The 22,706-nt window shown below is 35.1% G+C and overlaps 1 protein-coding gene across 1 annotated transcript in view; it reads right to left on the bottom strand.

Moving 5' to 3' along the window:
• Window positions 1-22,706, bottom strand: part of LOC118193238 (uncharacterized) — a 275,294-nt gene that overhangs the window by 78,423 nt on the left and 174,165 nt on the right. Inside the window, exon 4 of the mRNA XM_085824224.1 lies at window positions 17,646-17,796. Coding sequence (XP_085680350.1) covers window positions 17,646-17,796 — 151 coding nt within the window. The remainder of the gene's footprint in view (window positions 1-17,645; window positions 17,797-22,706) is intronic.

Below are 22,706 nucleotides of genomic sequence, written 5' to 3' on the forward strand. Positions count from 1 at the left end.
AAATGTTTTAAATCTTTTATTTTTCTTACTAAAATTCTCAAGACATATAATTTTTTAGCCCAAAGGGCGTTAGCCAAGAAAGGCTATTAATTTCGTTTTGGCATTTTGCGTCGAGTCACTTTCTGCGTTGATTTACTTTTCAATCTGTTGCCACCAAATATTACAGCTTTGTGTTATATTTAAGGAAATTAAATAATGAATAATCTGAATAAATGTATGTATGTTTCTTGCAATGTGATAAAACAACGTCACCTAGAGCCATCAAATTTTGAATAACGTAATCCTCCGCCGAATATGGGCATCTGGAAGCCCTAATTAAGTTGTTCTATTATCTATTTCATATTTTGTCAGACATTAAAGAATTTTTGATTAAGAAACTCAGTGATTTCAGAGCGAGGAATGGCAACACTGTACGAAAAAAAACATTTTTATCTCCAGCGTGCGAGTCTGTGTATCGGAAATTCTAAAGATATGCTCAATTTAAAATTATTTTGCGATATTGCTGTTGAACTAAATTTTATAGTTTAAATGTGAAGTACATGATATTTAATAAATAAAGGTAACACACAAAACGTTTAAGAAACGCTCTTTGGCAATAATGCAATATCTGAAAGGTTTCAGATTTTATTTATTATTTTTCCAAAACATTTTTCTGTTCTTGAAATAACAGAGAATTTGGAGAAATTTTCTATTACTTCAAAAATAAAGGAAAATTTCTATGAAACTCAATTAAAAAGCCCAGTGAATAAATGGATAACATTTTATTTTCGATGCTATTTAAAAAAAAATGCTAAACAAGGATTTTGAAAGAAATATTTGAATTTATGCTAATTTTTATTATTTAACAGGTGTTTGCGAAATCAGGTGTCTGCAAAGAAGCTGCTATTTATATAAAATGATATTTGAATAATATCATACATTTGGACATGTGAAAAATTATTCTTCTTGTCGTTCTGTTGCTTATTGGGTTATATCTTTTTATTTTACTATTCTGATTATAGCTTAAACTGCTTTACTAACAAAAAACGCTATTGGAGATTCTGAGGACATTCTGACGACTGTTGCTATAAAACTTTCAAGGATTCTCAAGCATGAAAAAAAAAAAAAAAACAGAACAGATGTAAAGGCTGGCTTTTTCGCAATCGCTGGCGCAAGCTCTGAAACAGATCATATAGAGGTGCGTCTGCCCACAATATGTGCAACCATAGTTTCGCAAACGTATTCGATCTGTGAGTTACAGTGTCGTTGGATGATAGAGCACATTCCTGGCAGGTGGCATGCGTATCGTACGGCAGCGACTATTGCTTCACTAGAGTGATCTAGAATACGAATATGTTAGACCGCTTATACGTAGCATTTTGAAGTAATACGTAATGCTCTGCGATTAGCCAAACAGCTTGCAAATTCTTATGTTATGGTATAAATGTATTGGTGATGGGGAAAGTTAACCGTATTGTCATTTAAACGCGGAAAAATTTACAAAACAATGCACAGATAAAAATAGACGAATTTTTTTTTTTAAATATACTATATATAAAAATCTGAAAGCTTTCAGATTTTATATTACCCCCAAAGGGGCATTTTTTAACGTTCTGTGTGTTACCTTTATTTATTAAATATCTTGTTATTCGCACTTAAACCATAAAATTCAACTCAACAGTAATATGACAAAATATTTAAAAGAGCATATCTTTAGAATTTCTGATACACAGTCTCGCGCTGAAGATAATTCTTTTTTCTGTACTTGCCATTGCTTGCTCTAAAATCGTTCAGTTTCTTAATAAAAGATTCCTAAATGCTTTACAAAATATGAAATCTATAACAAAACAAATTCCAAATTTGGGCTTCCAGATGCCCATATTCGTGTGGAGACGTATGTTATTCAAAATTGGATGGCTCTATATACCATTGTTTTATCACATTGCAAGAAACATACATACATACATTTAGGCAGATTTTTCATTGTTTAATTTCATTAAATATAATACAGGGCTCTAATACTTGGTAGCAACAATTCGAAAAGTGATTAGCCGTTTAAGAACGTAAAATGCGTAAATGAAAAAACGTAAAATGAAAAAACGTAAAATGCCAAAACGAAATTAATAGCCCTTCTAGGGAAATTGCTCCTTCGGACTAAAAAAATCAGCTTTCAGATTTATATTATGCACAAAAGGGGCATTTTTAAAGTTTTATGTTTTACCTTTATTTATTAAATATTATGTTCTTCGGACTTAAACCACACAAAATTCAGTTCAACAGCAATATCACAAAATATTTAAAAACAGCACATCTTGAGAATTTCTGATAGGCAGGCTCATGCGCTGGAGATAATTTTTTTTTTCCGTACAGTTTGCTCTCTTTGAAATCGTTCAGTTTGTTAATAAAAAATCATTAAATTTTTACAGAATATGAAATAGGTAATAAAACAAATTTGAAATTCAAAATTCGAGCGTCCGGGTGCCCACGTTCGGGTTGAGGTTTACGTTATTCAAAATTGGATGGCTCTAGGTACCATTGTTTTTTCACAATACGAGAAACATACATGCATTCATTTACAGTCTTCAATATTTAATTTCTTTAAATATAATACAGGGCGATAATTTTTCGTAGCAACTACTTACAAAGTGATTCTCCTTTTATAGTGAAAAGTCACAAAACAATGTTTTGAGACTAATGGTTCTTTTGGGCTAACTCCCCTTTGGGCTAAGAAATCCCAGTGTTCTCTTGAAATAGTTATTCTGGAGAACTTTCTACTATATAGTAGTAATCCATTGACAGTATCCTTACTAAATGATAAAAACTCATTTGCAATGGACTGCAATTTTTTTACGTACACGATTTGTTGAAATCTTTGAGGCTTCCATTTTTGGTAGCTTCATTTCATTCCATAGAACTTCTGTTTCGGGAGTAACTGGTTATTCTGTTTTAAAGGAATTTATTACAAAGTATATTTTGAGTGACAGCAATGTATATTCATAAACAGAAATTTCATAGTGCATATGATATAATTTGACCTTTATTCAATGTGTCAATTCGTGATTTTTCTAATAATAAATCTGGTATTTAAAACTTGTAATTAGTTTTCGAAATTACTGACTTAATGTAATTTTTTTCATTAAATTTCCATATAGAATCGGTAATTATTTAATTAAAGTAATACTATTACATACTTTTATAACTAATACATGCATGACTTCAAAAGAACTGAAATACACCAATTTACCTAAAATACATAATCACATCAAAACTCTTCCAAAGATTTTTGTCTTGCAATTTAAAATTGATCTCGGTATTTATCACAATAGAAGTGATAATTATAATTTTGACACATTCACAAAAATTTCCAAAGGATAAGAACTGCTGGTAAATGATGAACTTGTCATAAACCTATAAAAATTGCTTCATTACCCCAAGTAAACAGATTTTTTGAATACAAAATACAGCATATCTACTTGACAGAAACTTTTCATTCCTTCAATTTTTTTTTAGTTATTAGACGTTTATAGCCATAGGCGGTGGCATCAGAAAAGCGCAGACGACGATTACTCCAGTGAATTTTAATTCTTTCTTTCTATGTTATTTTTAATGAGAAATTTTCACTTCTTTTTTTCTCGCTCAGATATGTCAAAACGTAGAAAATATGTCATCCGTTCTGAAAAGGAGATTAGATAATGATTATGCGTTAACTTAAATTTCATATTCTGTTTTTATTATAGAGAAAGGGAATGCTTTGGACTTTAAGAATTAAATAAGTGTCGGTAACTGAAAATGTGTTGAAATGCATCTTTAGACGTGACATGAATAGAAGAATAAAATACAATACCGAATTTTTGCTAAAGCTGACATCAAGTATCTTTGAATTAAACGCATAAAAATGTGAATTAAAATACGAAATCAAACCTAAAATTTGCGGTCGTCTGCTACATCATTTCGTAGGAATAATTAAATTGTTCTCAATATTCATTATTTTTGTAAAATAAATTAAAGTAAAATACCTTGCAGAATTTTCAGTTTGAAAGAATACTGTACTATAATAAAAGATTTACCCTTGAAACTACAAAATAATTAATTATAAAATTAAGATGATTAATTATAAAACATATTTTCACGAAAGAATATTTTGCCAACAGTCGTAGATGCTTTTGCCGTATGAGAGATTAAAGTGTAACAATTTTTTCCGTAAGAACAATGAATTCGTTAATATTGCTGTGGATTATTTTTGCAATACTTTTAAATTATTTGAATAAGTAATAGGAGTACCTGCTCATAAGAAACACGATTTCTTTCTCCTATATTACAAGGATTATAAACAGTTTTTTGGAGCCTTATTGTAAAGATGGTCATCCTCAAATAAGATTCGCACCAAAATATTGTTCAGAACGGCCAACAGACGTAATTTTGCCTACAGAACTGCCGATATTACCTAATTTTCTTTAAAAATCCTATGCATTTAAAAGACGTTGAGTCGTGTCACCTTCTGAAACTTATAAGTTCATTTTAAATCGTCTAATAAACACACATTATCGCCTATTTAACCGAAGAATTAACGTATGGTTTCTAGAGTAAAAGAACGTTGCAATCTTGATTTATTGCTGCTCGAAACAATCAGGAATCCATCACGAACTCTTTATTGCTTTTCGTATATAATCACTAGTATCTATTCAATCGAGACAAAAGTATTATTTCCATCTGAGCCTTTGTTTGTCTTTGGAAGATCATTTACATGGCGGAAGAATGATACTGTGATTACTTGGCTTTCAGCCGTTTCATCAAGTATATCATTTGGTAAAATCATTTAGCATCTTCTAATTAACGAGATTTGTTCGTGTTCACTAGGCACAATGAAATAAGATGAAAATAATTATTGTAACATTATAGATAGACTATTGTTCTGTTTTTGAATATTTGCAAAATATTCAAAGTTCTCTAGTTGCTTGTGATGCTGATACAGCCAACAGCCAAAGATTTGCATTTTAATGTTTAGCTGAAGCTGGCCTCAGAAGGAAAATTCTACTTGACGTGTACTGAGTTTTAATAATTTTAATTGGACTTGTAGAACTTGTTGCCAAAGTAAAAAGTAGAGAAGAGAAAGTCCTTTTCTAAGGAAATGATTTATGAAAGCCAACAATTAAGCAACAACTACTTTACAAAAATCGTATTATCAGAGATTGAAATTCAAGGTATGTATAACGTAGGGGATGAGAAGAATTATTAAAAAAACCTTAAAGCAATATAACTTTTGAAAACGTTTAAGAATATAAGAAATAAATAACAGAGAATATAAAGTTTGTTCTTTGCTTTTAAAATACTGTTATTATGTTTAATATCTTCTTATAAACTATACATTTTTAGGAATTAACACTGTTGCTTGAGACCAGCCCAAAAATTCTGTAACTATTTGCATTGCAATGTAGTTTTATTTTACAATCATTTCGAAACTTTCAAAATAATTACTTTGCATGGCTGTTTTTATTTACGGTTTTAACGTATGTTAAAAAACTATGGATACACGTTTTGCATTCCATATTAGACAAAGGTGGTGTATGTAATTATGGCAAAGCACACTATGGCTATCTGCCCTAATGGGAGGGATGCCTTCGTGGAGGACTTTCTAATATTAGACAAAGGAATACCCGACTTGGAAACGTATGCGTATGGTATAACTGCAAAAATGCCTTAAAAAATTAAAAAAAAACTGGTAAGGTGCTTCACATAAAATTTCAAAAGGCATCTCAGATATACTAACATCATACATTCTTAAGATTTTAAGATACATGTAAATTTTACAATCAGTTGAACACATGCATGTTACAAAAATATCCGCTAATATATTATTGTTCTGCATATGTACTATTATTCAGAACTGCAGAACAGTAATTCTACTATCTCACTATGTATTACTGTTCTATCGGATGTAATAGCAATACGTAGCGATCAAAAAGAATGCCGAAGTTGTGGAAAGGTATTATGACAAAACTGTTGAACACATATTAAGTTTTGATGAACTGTGACGTAAATATGTAAATAAGAAACTCCAAATGTATGCATCGAGTGGATGGGCCAATCCACTTTTACTGCACTGGTCCGGCAGAATCAGATGTATAGCTGTGCAAGTGAAGTGTCAATGAAGTGCAGTGTAGTGATAGCAGTGTAAACGAAGTATCGGCAGGTACCTTCAGTCCAGGTCCATATGGCCATCGGACCACATGTCAGAACATTACTAAAAAGAGAATGCTCAGTACTTTTTAGGGGCATGCTATTATAAATCGACGGATCTGTTTTACGAAAATGTGCCAAGAATATAGCATATGGTAAAAGGGCTCTTGATTTGTTAAAGACCGCAGCAACCATCGTATTTTAATTCCGCCATTCCGTGAATTTGCACCGAGGCAGAACACAGTTCTAAGAGTTGCTATATGACAAACAGAACGGACAGAAACTTCGAACATCTCTTAGGTGCTTATTTTGATTTGTTTAATATACTTTGAGTAATATTCTTTCAAAACCTTGTCATTTTTGTGGCCTTAAAATATGATGGCCTTATAGGGTTATATATGACAGAAGAGTAGTAACTCGCTTTTGACATTGTATAATAGAAATAAAATCCTCTTAAAGAATTATTAGAATTCAGAAAGGTTAAAGAACTTTTGTCTTTATACATAGAAAGAATGGTCAAAGTTACTTACAAGTAAGTTTAATTCACTGCGCCATATGCACTGAGAGTCCATCTCGTATGACCATCCCTCATCTTAAGACACAGGATACGTATACTATTTTTTAAAAGTAATTAACCATTCGGGAACCCCTTGGAATGCAGGGGCTCTCACAACTGCAAATTGCAGGACATACGAATTTGCTTCTGGTCATATGTTTTTGGAATTTACTTACTTCTCAAAAGTATAGTCTGGCATGAAACGCTTAACTTTAACTATCTAAATTCAGTTAAAGGGCAGAGAACTTCAAAAGACGATCTATAAATAAACTAGTAAATCTGTAATTACTATGTAGCGTTCCTGTAAGAACAAATTAAAGATGCTATTTTTGCTCGGTTATTGGAATCATGTCACGATCACTCACTGAAAAATAAATCAGGAAGATTTAGATATTATTTTCATGCTAGTCCATATTTGCACACATATATGAATAAATGTTTAAATAAATAATCAAATGTGGCTGAATTTACTGAACCCGGTAGTATCGGAAAAATTCCCATCATTGCGAAGCTGGTTGATAACTCCGATTCTCAGTTAAGAATAAGACTTAAAGTATTTATTGATTCAGCCGCCAGGCTATGCCATTAATTATGCTCCGACAGTCGTCTTAGAAGTGTTTCAGTTAAGCTGCAGACTCCATTTAATGCAGAATAAACGGAGCAATCTTTGTAATCCAATGGACATTTCAATATCTGTCAGCAAAATCGTTAGTCCGAGCTTCATTTATTTCACTGTTGCCATTCCACGAAATGAAATGCTGAATGAGACATGTTTTAACATTCCATAGGGTATTAGGATTCCTTCGACACTCTGCAGAGAAGGTGACAGATCGATTGTTCGCGTGTGTGTAGTGCTCGTAATCGGAGAGAATAAAAGGGTTGAGCAAGGGGTCGCATAAAAATGGCATTTATGCGAAGGAACACAAACATTCTTTGCAGAGATTTTTAAGTAACGAAAATGAATAGCTGCTTAATAGCATGAGTGTTTGTCATTGTTATATAAGTGTAAATGAGGAGTTAATTTATTAATTAATTTGAAACTTATGTGCGTCCTCTTTCGTAGGAAATCATTCTATTAATTTAGCCATGAAGCACAATCTTCCTCCGCTCTAGTTCTACTTCTCTTAAGTAATGCGCCTTGAGCGTGTGCACCGTAATGAAGGCGTAGCTTATGATTCTGATGGTTCTGTTAGAATATGAAACCTGCATTAATCTTTCTGTCATTCGCTTTCTGTTGGCGTAATGATGGCAATAACCTGCTGTAGTCTTGGACTCGAATGTGAATCCCGAAGAAAGCATAGATCTCTGCAAATTTTTCTGAGCCACTTAATATACTGCTATGGAATCACTTAATATACTGCTAATCTGAAAGTCTTCTCGAGAGAATGATAGTAGGCGAGCGAAAACGTATAGCAGATCCTCTGATCTGCCCTCCCCCCCCCCCAATCCTGGGATTCTTCATCAAAACTGGGATGGAGCTGAGCAAACTCACTCTCACCTGCAAATTGCCCAAGGCTGCCAATAATAGGCATCTTGCCTCTTGGCTACGATAAGCTTCAGGGATCTAATATGGCTAATGTCATATCAGTTGGAACAGTAACACCAGTTAACACTTCTGGACTTTCAATGCGACTTATTTAACAGGCCGAAAGCACCTTTCCTAAGCGGACCGGCTGTCTCGCCGGCGAAGAAAAGAAAGTAACACTTCCGTAATTCAAAGCAGTGGGAAAATACTAAAAATGGATAATATTGTTTCGTATTTTGTACACATGTAAATAATTTTAATTGAAAATATCCGTGAAATTGCAGTATTTTTTTTCATAAAATGTAACATGAAAATCTAAAGAAACGAATCTTTGCCGGAAAAGTAAGAATACAGGGGAAAGTCTCTTTAACAGTCAGTAAATGATTATCACGCTAAATTGGGGAGATATCGCCAAGCTGGCGACGGTTTTTTCGACTAATTTTTGGCTTCAAATTTGGTGACAAATTACCAAAATCGCCAAACTTGGCGACCATTTGGTCCGTAGCCTGCATAGCTGTAATGTCTGCTGTAAGTGATCCTCTGTGTAGCTGTAACCGTATCCAGCTTTCATTCCCAATAATTTCGAGAAATGGAAAGTACTAGAGATGTTTCGACAGCCGGGGGAAAACCATATGACCAGTGAGACTATTTTTTTCTGAGTTTTTGCTTTTTGTTTGAGTTTGGAGTATTGAGGTAGCTCCGTGTGAGGTTCGCTCTTTAGATGCACTTTGGATTGCGTTGTGTTTAACGCTCTTGGTGGCTTGACGTGTAATAACTGATTGTAGTTTGTGATACTGTGAAGAGTTGGACGAGTATTTTTATGGAAATTTCCAGAACTGTGAAGTGTTCCTTTTGGTAAAATAAATTTTATCAAGCTATCATCAGTTCTGTGTGCATTCAGTTTATTACGTAACTTTACGCACGCAACAATATTGTCGTTTATTTTGCTCTTGTTCTTGTTCAGATTCGAAATTTAAGAGATGAATGTGCAGATGACTTAGCTAATGACAATACTAGAAATTGAATGAGATATGAATATCCCAACATTACATTGTAGAAAAGTTTGCATTACAGAAACTTTAGGAAACATGAATTGAAAATACTCAATCAATCATATCAATAAATGCGAACAAACAAACACACAGACATTCTTCTTTATATATACAGATTTTGTAAAACTTACAAATTTTTCATTAACAAATTCTAAGACTTGAAAAGCGAGCAGCAGCAAGACTTTTCTAAATAAAGCATTTGTGTCTCCAACGCTCAAGACTGTTGCCACTTGGAAAAATGAGTGCGAAAATTAATGTTTTCAGAGTTTTTATTTAATATCTCGGCTGATTAAAATCGTACGAAGATGGGAACAGTCAAAATGGTTTCCCACGAATATTTGGAATCGGGAATAAAGTATTTAATGTTTGGTAATGCTATTTTTATTTCATCGTAAAACTTAGAAATTTTTTATTAACAGACCCTACGATTTGAAAGCGAGCAGTGGCAACACTTCTCGAAATAAAGCAGATATTTATCTCCAGAGTGCGAGACTGTTGCCACTCGGAAAAAATGAGGGCGAAAATTTGCATTTTTAGAGTTTTTAATTAATATCTCTTATTTTAGCTTCTTATTTAGATTATGCGCATGTTACTTGCTTTTGCAACCTTCTTGAAAAATTCTGTAAGAACAGAAAAATAGTGAAATATATATATATTTTTTTTAAATTACTTCTAGAGATTTCAAAAAAAAAAAAAAAGATGTTAAATGGATAATGCTTTAAAACCTCAAATAAAAGGGAACTATTATGTTTCACTTAAGTTGCATTTATATTCAAACTATTACTTCTTCCCCCACTTTTTTTATACTTGCATTTTGCTATCTTTTGGTTTTGAAGACTCATGGAGAATTTAAACTCTTCTAAATAACTATGTAAATTAGTATTTCCTTTAAAAGATTAAACAGAGAGATTCTCGTTAGTCAGAATTTATGATGCTGTTGGCGAACGTGATTCTGATATGGAATTTGGTTTGAAACGTTCAAGGGTTAACAGAATCCAGCGTAGAGATAACAGTTACAGAATTTAAATTTCTTGATATTAATTACTAAGGGTAATAGCATGTAGATAACAGTAAATGTAAAAAATAACAACTACTTTAAACTAAAAGAGCCTTATTTTCTTATAAGCTTTACTTTGTCTACTTTATATATTTTTCCCAACAATCTTTATTATGCTATTAAATTGCAGGATTATTCTTACATTTACACCGAATGATTTAAGAGCTCTTAAATTAGGAAATTAAGTTACTCGTTCTGAAGTTCCTGGTAATGAGTTCGGTGAATTAATTTTAATTAGTTACAATAGTAACACGGGTGTTCTTAACAAAAGTCAGCTGAAATTATAAATATAAATACTAAGATTATGTACAGCTAGAATTAGAGATGTTCTGTTTGATGAAATGAAATCAATAGCATAAAAAATCGTATCAAAAACATCCGATACTTGCCACCTGTATAAAATCTTGAAACTGTATTTAGCTCACTTGCTCTGACGAATGTTTAATCAATTTACGGATATATTTTATGTAATATCAATTATTTATTTGATTAAAAAAAGCCATGATTTCGATTCAAAATTGTTTTTCAGCCAATAATTAGACTTCGGGACTGTGGCTTACAAAAATATATATCATTTTTAGCTCAGAAAAGGCGTTAGCCCGAATGAACTATAGTCTCGAAACGGGATTTTGCGTAGTCCACCATAATCGGTGTATCATTTTTCAACTTTTTGCCACCAAATATTATCACACTGTTTATATTACATTATTTATTACATATTTAAAGAAATTAAATAATTAAGAACATAACTGTCTGCCATCCAGATGGTATAGAGGTTAGGAGAGCCTATTGCAAAACCGACGGGCCCAGGTCCGTTGGTAGTAGGGAAAGAGGGGTGGGAGACCCTCGGACCCGTCCCCTCGGAGTGCTCTCCATCAAAATGGGGGGGGACAACTGAGCAAAGTCGTGGTGTCACCTGTATGTTGCTCAAGGCTCTTGCCAACGACAGGTGACAGGTGACGGAGGACGGGGACACCTGGCGTATAACATAGGTAAACAGGCATATGTCCCACGTCCTCTACTATCTCGAAGAAACAACTCACTGGAGCCCCATGAGGCTGCACCGAGAGTTTACATGGCTATACATGGGCTAGATGTCTTGCCAACGACAGACACACCAGGTGAAGGACCTCCCACCGAGGTCCTCATTATACGGGACCCATAAAGAGTTTGAAATATCCAACACCCGTGGGACTTCGTTCTCGCAGGCGCAACCCCCGCAGTCCCCGTCCGGCTTTTACTAAGCATTGGCCAGAACGCTTCGTTGCTAATTTTAAAATGCTGTAATCACCTTGCCTCCGGGCACCACTCCATCGGCAAAACCACATTGTATTAAGGTGCTCTGTCCGCTTTCTCAGTCCCCGCCACGAAACTGAATGGGGTCAAACCCCCGGGAACTTAGTCGACAAATGCACCATGTAGCTCCACCACAGCCGAAGGAACAGACACGACAGTACCAGTACGGTCCCTGCCAAGCCTGAACCAACCTGAGTACAATACTCGGGTTCTAGTCCTGTGAAGATAATTTGTATACCCCCGTGGTTGAGACTGCCTAGGTACAGATCCTAGCCAGTACTTCCCAGGCATTCGCCTGAGTCAACCCCCGGGGGGGGGGTCTTGCCAACGACAACCAAAAAGCTTCGCAGCAGTAGGACTGGCTCCCTTCGAGCGAAAAGGGAAACAGTTGCCGTAATATTTCTGTCGCCAAAAAACGCCAAAGCTCGAAGCTGATGTCGAAGCTCGAACAAGTTCGACAGTCACGTTTATCAAGAGTTTAAAGCTGTGTGACTCCATTTTTTTCCCTCCATATTGACGGATATAAAATCAGACATCAAACTGCGATAGTTCAACAGCCAGTGAAAGTGAAACTTCACCTAATTTTCTTATTCATCTTAATCCGTGTTCCTCAATTTCCTGTACACGTGACGGAGGAAGAAAATCTCGGCCAGGTCCAGTACATCACAGAGGGGGAAATTCTCGCCAACAGGTTCCGTCGCCAAATCCCTTGGCGAATTTTCTCTCTTCTCTCTAGCGGCGTAGAAGACAAACTGGTTTACATTACGTCTATGGAGCCTTTCCTTCTTTACATAGACGTTCTTTGGACAGGCGCAGTCTTGCACACCTTGCCACGATGAGTTTCGTGGGCTTGTTCTGATGTTCCTGTCAAATAAGTGAGATAAGTCACGACGACAACAAAGTGTTGTAGACTTGGATGATTTAACATCTTCTTTGAACAGCGAAATCGCAGTTATTTTAAACATGACACAAGATATATTTTGACAAACGAGAAAGATGAAGATGATCAGAAGCATAAAATGATGTTAATGACAGCAGCTGAGAAGGATTTAAATAAACTGACTCTACTCATGCTATCCAGGGCAACAAATAAATCCTATAAACACACTTGCAGCTTATTTTGTTCCTTTGTTATTCACGATCACTTATGCATCATCATTGAAGCCAATATTATTATTTGAAAACTTGTTTAATATACTATTTTGAAATACAGTTGTAAGGATCCTAAGTTTTACTAACGTTTATTTTATTTTAAATCTTTACTATCACTTCTTATTTTCTACTTCCAGAATTAAAAGCTTTTAACTTATTTATGCAAATTTGTCTTGCTAACGCCAAGTACTTAAGTTGTGTCTTTTCGCCAAGCAAGAGAGAGGAAGGAGTTATTAGAAGCAGGCCGCTTGCCATAGTAGTTTTACTCGGTTGCTGGTTGCCTTCAAGGCCAGAGGTTTAATCCTCGTGATAATTTTAAACGTATCGTAGTTTTAGCAGCTCTCTGTACTACATACGGCTTTTTGTTAATTAACGGCCAATCTTGGAGTTAGGCACTTGTTTATTAATCCAAAGTTAGTTTAGTTAGAGTTTTAGTTAATATTTTTATATTCTTACGTTCAGACCACAAGTGGTTGGTCTCTGTATTCCGAAGTTCCGGAAATCATTGTAAAGAGAGAAAAATAAAGGGTTTCGTATACCCTTCCTGTGTGTATTGTCTACTTCACAATTTATTGAATATAGCTTCAGTAAGCTCCCTGTTCCGAATCAGGACAGTTAATGTTTCCAAAGCAAGTAAAGAGGAATACTAATCCTGATACAGTCCGAAAGATGAGACCATTAATGGATAACAATCATTGTCATAAATAACTTTTTACAGTTCCCAGTGAATACTTTCGTGTTGAGTCATTCTAACTAATTTGTCTATGCTTTGTAGAAATCTGTAGCGACATATCGCTGAGCCCAAGTGTGTAAATGAAAAGTCCAGAAAAGGGTTAAACTCACCCCTTATTATCTCAAACTAAGAACACAGATGGCCTCTTTCTCGGCCTTACAGAAAAGCCTCCACTGGAGCTTTAAATGAAGATAAGAAACTAATCTAATACTAAACTAAACTGAGCTTAGCAGAAGCTGTACACGATTATCTAACGTAGATGGCCCTTAATTAAATTAGCCGGCGAATATCAACAGGCACGTACAGTACGATCGAGTGTAGTTAGCTCTAAGTAGCTTGACGACAAATACGCGCCACTAAAAGACTCTAAGCTCTTCTGCTGAATTAAGCGAAACCTTCCTTTAAATATCCTTCCTACCTCATCTACATGCGACGCAGTACTAGAAACTTATTCTGGTAGGGAATATTAGGTGGTAAACGCGAATAGACAATAAAGCATGTTTAAAAATTAAAATAAATATTAGAAACTTGAAATAACACTTACAAGGTTTTTAAAGCAATAGCATTTTGTCCCAAAAACCTTCGTTAAGGCTGTTAATTATTCAAAGCATTCAGAGACCCATTAATAACATAAACCCTGAGAAATATTTCAGTATCTGTGAAGCATCATAGTTACGGATAGAAGACAAAGAGTCAAGGAAGACAAATTTGAGATTACAACGATGTTAGCTTTCCGTTAAACATCTTCACATAATTACAGTAATTTATTTGATTACAGTAGGTTTGAAAAAAAAAATGATACGCAATTTTTGAAATAAATGCGTAATTTCCAACTCTTAAATGGGAAAGTTACATAACGCTGCTAACAATTCTTATTGTTGAAAGCTATATTAGTTATGCTGCAAGGTTTTTTCTCGTCCTTACTGCGTACATTTGCAGTGTAACTGGGAGCACGTCCGGCTAAGAATCGGGAGATCCAAATCTCGAACCCCGGCGAAGATAGGTGATTCTTCTTATGTCTTTGATTTTAAGAAATACTAATAACTACAATATTTTTATCTATAGTTTCTTTTCTTAATTAGCAACTTATTTTAACTCTCATTTACCATAGATATTTTACTTTATTTTCTTATCTAAATAAAAGTTATGTAAATTATGCTTAAACTAATATCCCCCTTCTCTTCTTGAAAAGAATGAGATTTAATTCATTCTTCCTAATTAATTTTCTCCTCTAAATGTTTTGAATCAAATCATTACCATAATTTAGCTTATAATGAACAGAAACATGTTACTTCATAAACATTCAATACCGTAAATTCCCGCCCCTGAAGGTTACTTTTTTCCCAAGTATGCTTTACCTATGCTTAATTGTTTGCTCTCAATAAGCAATAAAATAGACGTTCATTAATTCCTTTGCTCTTGGCTTGTTTAAATAATATACAGAATAGTTCTTCGAATGAAAGCGACAAGAATAAAAATCAGTGACCTCAGCCTACTTCCTTTACCAACAACCTACGTTCTAACAAAGTCTGCGTCGAGCTGAATGTTGAGTAATCTGTAGGAATTATTAATAAGAATATCGTGTGCTGATCTTCCTCGGCTTTTATGGCTGTATACTCTGTCAGCGGAGTTATTCATCTTGACACCCAAAGTGGCACTTTGATTCACACTTCGCATGGAAATCGTGCAGAGTGCAAGCATGGGATAAATCATGTACAGATCTCTACACCGTGATTCGACGCAGAAAAGAAAAGAATGAAAGCGACATGGGATTGCATTGGACAACAGCTCAAATTATATATTCGTGTTGGCGGGTAGAAATAATGCAAATTGCAGCGCGATTACGATTTCGATAATTCGCCTAGAAGCAGGAATTTATTCCTCGATATGCTTGATGGGTGGCTGTGGGAGCGGTGATTCCTCCGAATCTTCGATCCTTCTTTTTCGTGTTCGAAAGTCATTAATTTTTGATCGATCGCAAAATTGAGTTGTGGTAGTATTTATCATTGATCAAACAACGGAAGCGAACTTAATACTTCACCCTCCCCCTTTTTTTATGTTTCTAATGCAACCACGTGTGGAATCAACATATCTTAACAATTTTTGTTCAGATAATAACGCATTGTTTTCGAGCTTCCCCCTCTTCCTTCCTTTTTTCTAAATAATGATACGTTTCATTTATTTTTTTAGTTAATTCTTGTGCTGTGCGCGAAACAAGTACATCAGCAATTCTTGAATTGTTTTCTACAATGATTTGGTGTGATCATACAACAATTAAATTCAATTTTCTAACACTAGCTTCACAACTTTAAGGATTCGGTAGAATATCAATAAACTGATATTACTTTATGTTTTAATTATTAATTGTGTATGCAGCTTAGTTAAATAATAGTTACTAATTGCAAATATAAACTCCCCATAGTTTTAAAATTTGCCTACTGAGCTTGTTACAAAATTTTTTAAATCTATGAGGAGAAGATCCTGAAACATACTTACTGCTACGGATTTGTGTTATTCCTTAAATAAATAGTTAAAACGCGAAATATTAAATAAAAATTACTTTAAATTTCGATTTTCCAAACAAATAGAGAAAAACATTGTGCACTTTTGGGTGCAAACGTAGAATGTTTAAAATTTTAATCTAAGAAACAGTATCAGTAAATATCCAACTTTATTCGATCATATTCTATTGAAACCTTGCCGTAAAGATTTATAAAATATGCTATGGATTAAATTAATCACATAAAACTATAATAATGTATCTAATGGTAATGTTCCGCTCATGCTGCAATTATGCATAGACAATGAAATTAGACGGATTATATGTCACACATTTACAGGTAAAGATACTTGCGTATTACATAGAGTCTCACAAATGGAGTTTCGTAGGGATTAGTCGCAAGTTTCTAGATCATTAGAAACTGCTGATTGGTTTCTACAAAATCCAGATCTGACACTACTTGACTTTTACACATAAAGCGGCTGGATGACTGACCAACACTCTACATCAGGAAACAGATCCGATTATCGATAGCACAAATCAGACAGCACTTTTTCCTTGCGGCATGATATTTGGCTTCTGTGTTGCAGATCTCGGTTAGACATCCAAGGTCATTTGCCACTCTCAAGGACAGCGAATCAACAGTGACGCAGCACATCCCAGCTTTATTAAATCCCAATCACATTATGTTTCAGCTACGAGGGACCTGACGTCGAAAGGAACAATTCTCAGAACCCGCACATTTCCAGGAAACCTACGTAGCTAGGTTACCATTTTCACTTGCTACAAAGACTTGAACGCCAAACAGTAACCGATTATCACTCAGATTGGGATCACATGATCCTTCAGAAGCAGAACTTTCGTCTGATTGGTTGATCTCTATGCGGGACAAAGCTGCAGCCGAAACATTTCTGGCGAGGTTTCAAAAAATCCGCGTAGCCGGTTTCCGTAACTAGGCGGGACTTCGCTTCCAGCAGAGCTCTTTTTTCTAGGAATCCTCCCGTTCAAACCAGTGCTACCAGAAAACTCGTTTCTCAAGTCCCGTCTAGTAGAGACCGTCGCGAGATGTGATAACCTCTTTAGCAGATGGGCAAGCGACGGCAATACAGCAGCAACAAGGCAAGCTAATGCCTGTCCACCGCAAGTAATTTCAAATTCTTCATTTTAGACGGTCAATATTACTGGTCTGCCGCGATTATCGGCAGACTGGTCCAGCCATCGATGTACATATTATTGAAGTGACAGCTTCGATTAAATCTGCAAGTTTTCAAGAAAGACTGGGAAGGGTTATCATTTGCATTTGTTCCGCATAATCCTTATGGCACCTGTTTTATGACACTCCCTAAATATGAAAATGCAGTAAGGGAAATAAAACGAACCGAAATTTTTTTCCTTATATATTTTTAATGTCGCTGTAAAAGCAATTTTAATTTTCTTGTGAATATAATTTTATAGCCAACGTTATAAAACTAAAATTTATTTCATTTCGATCCGCTTCCATCAGTTCAGCGTTCAAGTTTGAAGCGTCTTTAGGCTTTTTTAGAGTTAGATATCTTGAAAAAATTAGTGCAAGAAATTTTATAAAATTATTTAAAACATCGGACGCAGTTTGACTTACTGTGCCTCGGTTGATGAGATTCTGCTTGGCGCGACTGCATGTGGCGTATGTGAACAGTCCGGCTCCTTTCTGTCGTTCCTGACAGGTTCTGAGAATGTTTAGCAAGCAAGAGATCCCTTCATGGATATCTGACACGAATTCTTCCAAAAAGCTGAGAAAATATGATTAAAAGTAATAACTAGCAGATGCACATTATGAACATTTTGAAATTTAAGTACACTGTGCATTATGAAATTTAAGTACATGCATAATACATATTACATCTGACAATAGTGTTTTTATCATATTCAATACAAATACTTCTAAAAAGAATGATATATCGGAAGTTATTGGAACCCATTTATTCACAAATATTTTGTAGCTTTGTAAACTGCATTAAAAACTTTATAAGGTATTTCTCCCGCCTTCTTAGCGTGCCTTCGTAATGTAGTTGTCAGCACGCTCGGCGCGTATTCGAGAGGTCCGTGGTTCGATTCCCGACGAGGGCGTTGCTTATTTGTCACATCTCTTGCTTCGAAATAGCTTAATATCTCTGCAACTTTATATGATTTCCTAAATTTTGATTATTTAGGGTAGTTAATATGCTTTCTTAATCAAACAAGATATTTTGAAACTTTATTGATGAAAAATGATGAAACGTATGTCATCTTAAGTCACCAAACCTCTCGCTATTTATATCTAAAAGTTTAAACAATGGGTATTTACAGTGAGTTAAAAAAGTATTTCGGCAGAATAAGCTTTCAGACATTTTTGAAAGAATAATTAAAGATTTAATTTAAAAGAAATGTTTCTATTACATGCCTTATCTTGGAGCTGAACGGAATCGAAAACCTTAAAAATAATTAAAGTTAAATAAATATTAAATTTCACACTTTTCGTTACATATTTATACACTTTACACTTTTCAGATTATACACTAACGAGAGAGTAATGTTCAATATCTTATTGGAACACACAGACATCTTAAAAAACTAGGTAAAAATTGCTCCAATAATGGGCCACCTTTCTTTTTCATGAATTTACCGAGCCATACATTTCATAAGACTTTGATTGAGATTTGCTTCTATTTTTACCCATTTTATGGTGAGTTTTCCTCGAAGTGCATTTCTGTAGGATATTCTGTTTTTATTAATTTTGTCTTGTAAATGGTTCCAAATATGCTGATTAGGATTGAAGTCTGGACTAAAGATAAGCTTAGAGAAGCAATATTTGCTCTTTCTTAATTGTCCTAACTTTAAAGCACGAGTATCATATAATGCTTCGACAATAGCTGGGTTTTCAATTGTGGGAAGTCTTTTCAAGCAATCGCAAGTTTTCCCTCATCAGTATGTTAAGAAACTAAATACAATTCTCATTTTTGCTATTAAATGAAAGATGTTCATCGAAAGCATTGCATATTCTGCTAATTTTTGAGTTAATAGTTACCACATTTGCTGAGAAGTGCTGTGGACGGACCTGAAAATGGTAATATCCAGAGACGTATGATAAAGATATTGCGGTTTGATGGAAACATTTAAAACTGCGAGGTCGTATACAGATCTTGAGATATTTGATTAATATTAGGTTTAAATAAACTATAAATAATATTTGAATTTTTTAATCCATAATAACCCTTTTTGAAATCGAATTATCTGTAAGTCCTTTTAAACTCCAATATACGTTGGCTGTCAAACTTTAAAATTAAAGATTTTGCGAAACTCTCTGTCATATACATAAAAATATGCACTAATTCTACATCAAGAAAAATTAAAATGTATTTTTGATATTAAAAGAAATACCATGGACGAAAAAACTGCAACATTTCTAAGCTGCACGAAGTAATGAGTTTAAAGATTTCCCAAGCTTAAATCATTTGGAGATTTCTAGAATAATGACCTTGCGCAGTTATCACTTTTATTTTTAGAAAAAATGCATCAGCAAACAATTGTTTTACATCTGAAGAAAAAGTGGCTGGAGCTCAAGTTATATCATTCTTTTACGCATACATTAATGTATTGTTTGCAATCATTCATATCAAATAGCACAGTTCGTTAGCAAACTACGAAGATCATCGGGTCGCTCCGAGAAAGCGAAAGACAAACGAAGATAAGACATGTTCCCTGGGGTCAGATGGTTAGGTTGTAAGGATCTTAAGTTTTACTAACGTTTATTTTATTTTAAATCTTTACTATCACTTCTTATTTTCTACTTCCGGCCAGAATTATAAGCGTGAAGGAGTTTATGCAAAGTTGTCTGGCGAACGCCAAGTATTTAAGTGTGGCCTTTTTGCCAAGCAGAAGAGAGGAAGCCGTGAGTTCGAAGCAGGCCGCTTACCTTAGACGTTACGCAGTTGCTACTTTGCCTTCCAGGCCAGAGGTTTTAATCCTCTTGATAAATTAAACGTATTGTAGTGTTCACAGTCTCTGTGCTACATACGCTTTCTGTTATTATAAGGCCAATCTTATTCTAAAGTTAAATTAGAGTTTAGTTTTATTTTGATATCTTTTAAGTTAGACCCCGAGTGGAGGGTCATTGTATTCCGAAGTACGGAAGTCATTGTATATAAAGAAAAAAATAAAGGGTTTTGTATACCCTTCGTCTGTATCCTGTCTACTTACTACAATTAGTGAACATAGCTTTAGTAAGCTCTCTGTTCTAGTCAGGTCATTGTATGTTTCCGAAGAAGGTTAGAAGAAACATTGAACCTGATAGTGGCGCCCGACGAAGAATAACCATGGCCGAGTTTCAAGAAGAACCTGTGCTGCCTGCAGAAACAGCTCAGAATCCAGAAATGCCAGCTGCCGCCCTGGAAGGATTTGGGTATATTGTCCAGACCATGCGCGCTTCGATGAAACCAGAAGCAACGTTTAATGGAAACTCACAGGTAACCAGTTTTTTGGAAAAATTGGATGACCACTTCATGCTCTACCCCGTGCACGAGTTTCAAAAAGTTACCTTAGCTACCAGCGCTTTGAGGGGCCAAGCGCTTAACTGGTTCAAATGTATCGGCAGAAGTCTCTTGGGTCAAGCAGGAAGTCCCACCTATACCTACGAAAATTTCAAGACTGCCCTACTAAAAGCCTTCCCTGTTGTAAGGGATCGTGCGAAATTAGAAACAGAACTTTTCAGTATATATCAACAAAGAATGGAAAACCTCTCCAGGTTTATTTTAAGAAAAATTCACGTTTTCAAGCTCTTGTATGGAAACCGTCCGGATGCTGAAATAATTCAAGTGATTTTGCCGAGGTTACTACCCCAAGTGCAAGACTTTATTGAATTGAGAAATCCGACTACACTGGAAAAATTATTTGAGCTAGCAATCCAGTTTGAAAGTAGAAGAACGGCGGACGTCGAAAGAAGACGCCAATATCAACAGCGAAACCAATTTGGTACGCCAAGACTACAGCAAACTCAAGCACATGGCTACGGAGAAAAAGCGAATCAGTGGGCAAGGAAACCCGAGCATTCAAAAACAGCCGGCGAACGTCGACAGTTCAATAGCAACCCAGAAAAAAAGTCTCAAGGCCAGTGGAGAAAGAAGGAAAGCACCGAAAGAAAAAATAATTTAAACTAAAACGGATTTCTGCTGACGAGAGGGTGCGGAAATCCGAAGGCCACGAAAACCCCTCTTCCTACAAGTTAAATACAGTAATGGTGAAAAATTTAACTCTTCCGAAGATTGAAGTCTTGGTAAATAATATCCCGGCCACCGCACTCCTGGATACCGGCGCGCAGTGTTCCTGTGTGGCAGAAGTCTTTTTTAGAAAGTATTTTCGCAAATACCGCATATATAATGCGGATAATACAACAGTATTAGCGGCGCAAGGAGAACAATGTAAGTGCGTAGGTAAAGTACCTTTGTACATCCGTATCAAGGACGAACAAGTAAAGGTGATGTTTTTTATAGTAAAGAATTTGCAAGCACACTTAATACTAGGAATAGACTTTCTTTCAGACGCACAAGCTACACTGGATTTTAATGAAGCGTCTCTTAAGCTGACGATGAAACCAGTGCGTGTAGAAAAGGTTGAACCGCCAAGGTTAAATCTCGACCACCTGCCTAACGACGAGCAAGATAGAATCCGACAAGTGGTAAGTGAATTTGCTTCCTTATTTAGTGATATTCCAGGATTTACCCAGGTTACTAACCATAGTATTGACACCGGAGATGCATTGCCGGTTCGTCAAAAACCATACCGGTATGATAAGAATAAGGAAAAAATTATAGAATGGCATATTACCGATATGCTACGTAAAAAGATCGTAACGCCTATCTCAAGTAGTTATGCTAGTCCGGTGGTTTTATGTAAGAAAAATAATGATTATCCTTTGGAGCATCCAAAAAGGTGGAGATTCGCTATTGATTACCGTAAATTAAATTCCATAACGAAATATCCGGTATATCCGTTACCGATTATAGAAGAAATTTTAAGGAACATAAAATCAACCAAATTTATGACAACTTTAGACTTAACGAATGGTTATTTTCAAATAGGGATCAGGCCTGAGGACGTGCCTAAGACTGCTTTTATAACCAAGTCTGGCACTTATGCATTTTTGCGAATGCCGTTTGGCCTTTCAGGCGCCCCAGCAACATTTCAGCGATGCATGGACATTGTGTTAAGACCTGTTCTCGGAAAGTCCACATTTATCTATTTAGACGATATCATTATTACTAGTGATAATCTAGACCAACATGTACAGGATTTAAGACAGGTGTTTTCTTTATTAAATGAGGCCGGTCTAAAAGTTAATGTCGAAAAATGCAAATTTGCAGCCCCTGAATTAAAATATTTAGGTTACAAAATATCGCAAAAAGGGATCGAGACAGATGAATCAAAAATAATCGCTGTACAAAAGTATCCGACTCCAAACACGGCAAAGAAGCTCTCTTCTTTTCTAGGACTTTGTTCATATTATAGGTCCTTTATAAAAGATTTTGCGGCTATCGCTGAGCCATTGTTAAAATTAAAAAGGAAAAAGGCAAGATTCTCGTGGACGGCCGAAGCCAATAGTGCTTTCGAAAAATTAAAACAAGCATTAACGCAAGCCCCTGTGTTGAAATTTCCTGAAAAGGATGAA

The sequence above is a fragment of the Stegodyphus dumicola genome, chromosome 9 (genome assembly GCF_044657685.1).
Source record: "Stegodyphus dumicola isolate Sdum_Otavi_A_Nest chromosome 9, ASM4465768v1".
NCBI lineage: Eukaryota > Metazoa > Arthropoda > Arachnida > Araneae > Eresidae > Stegodyphus > Stegodyphus dumicola.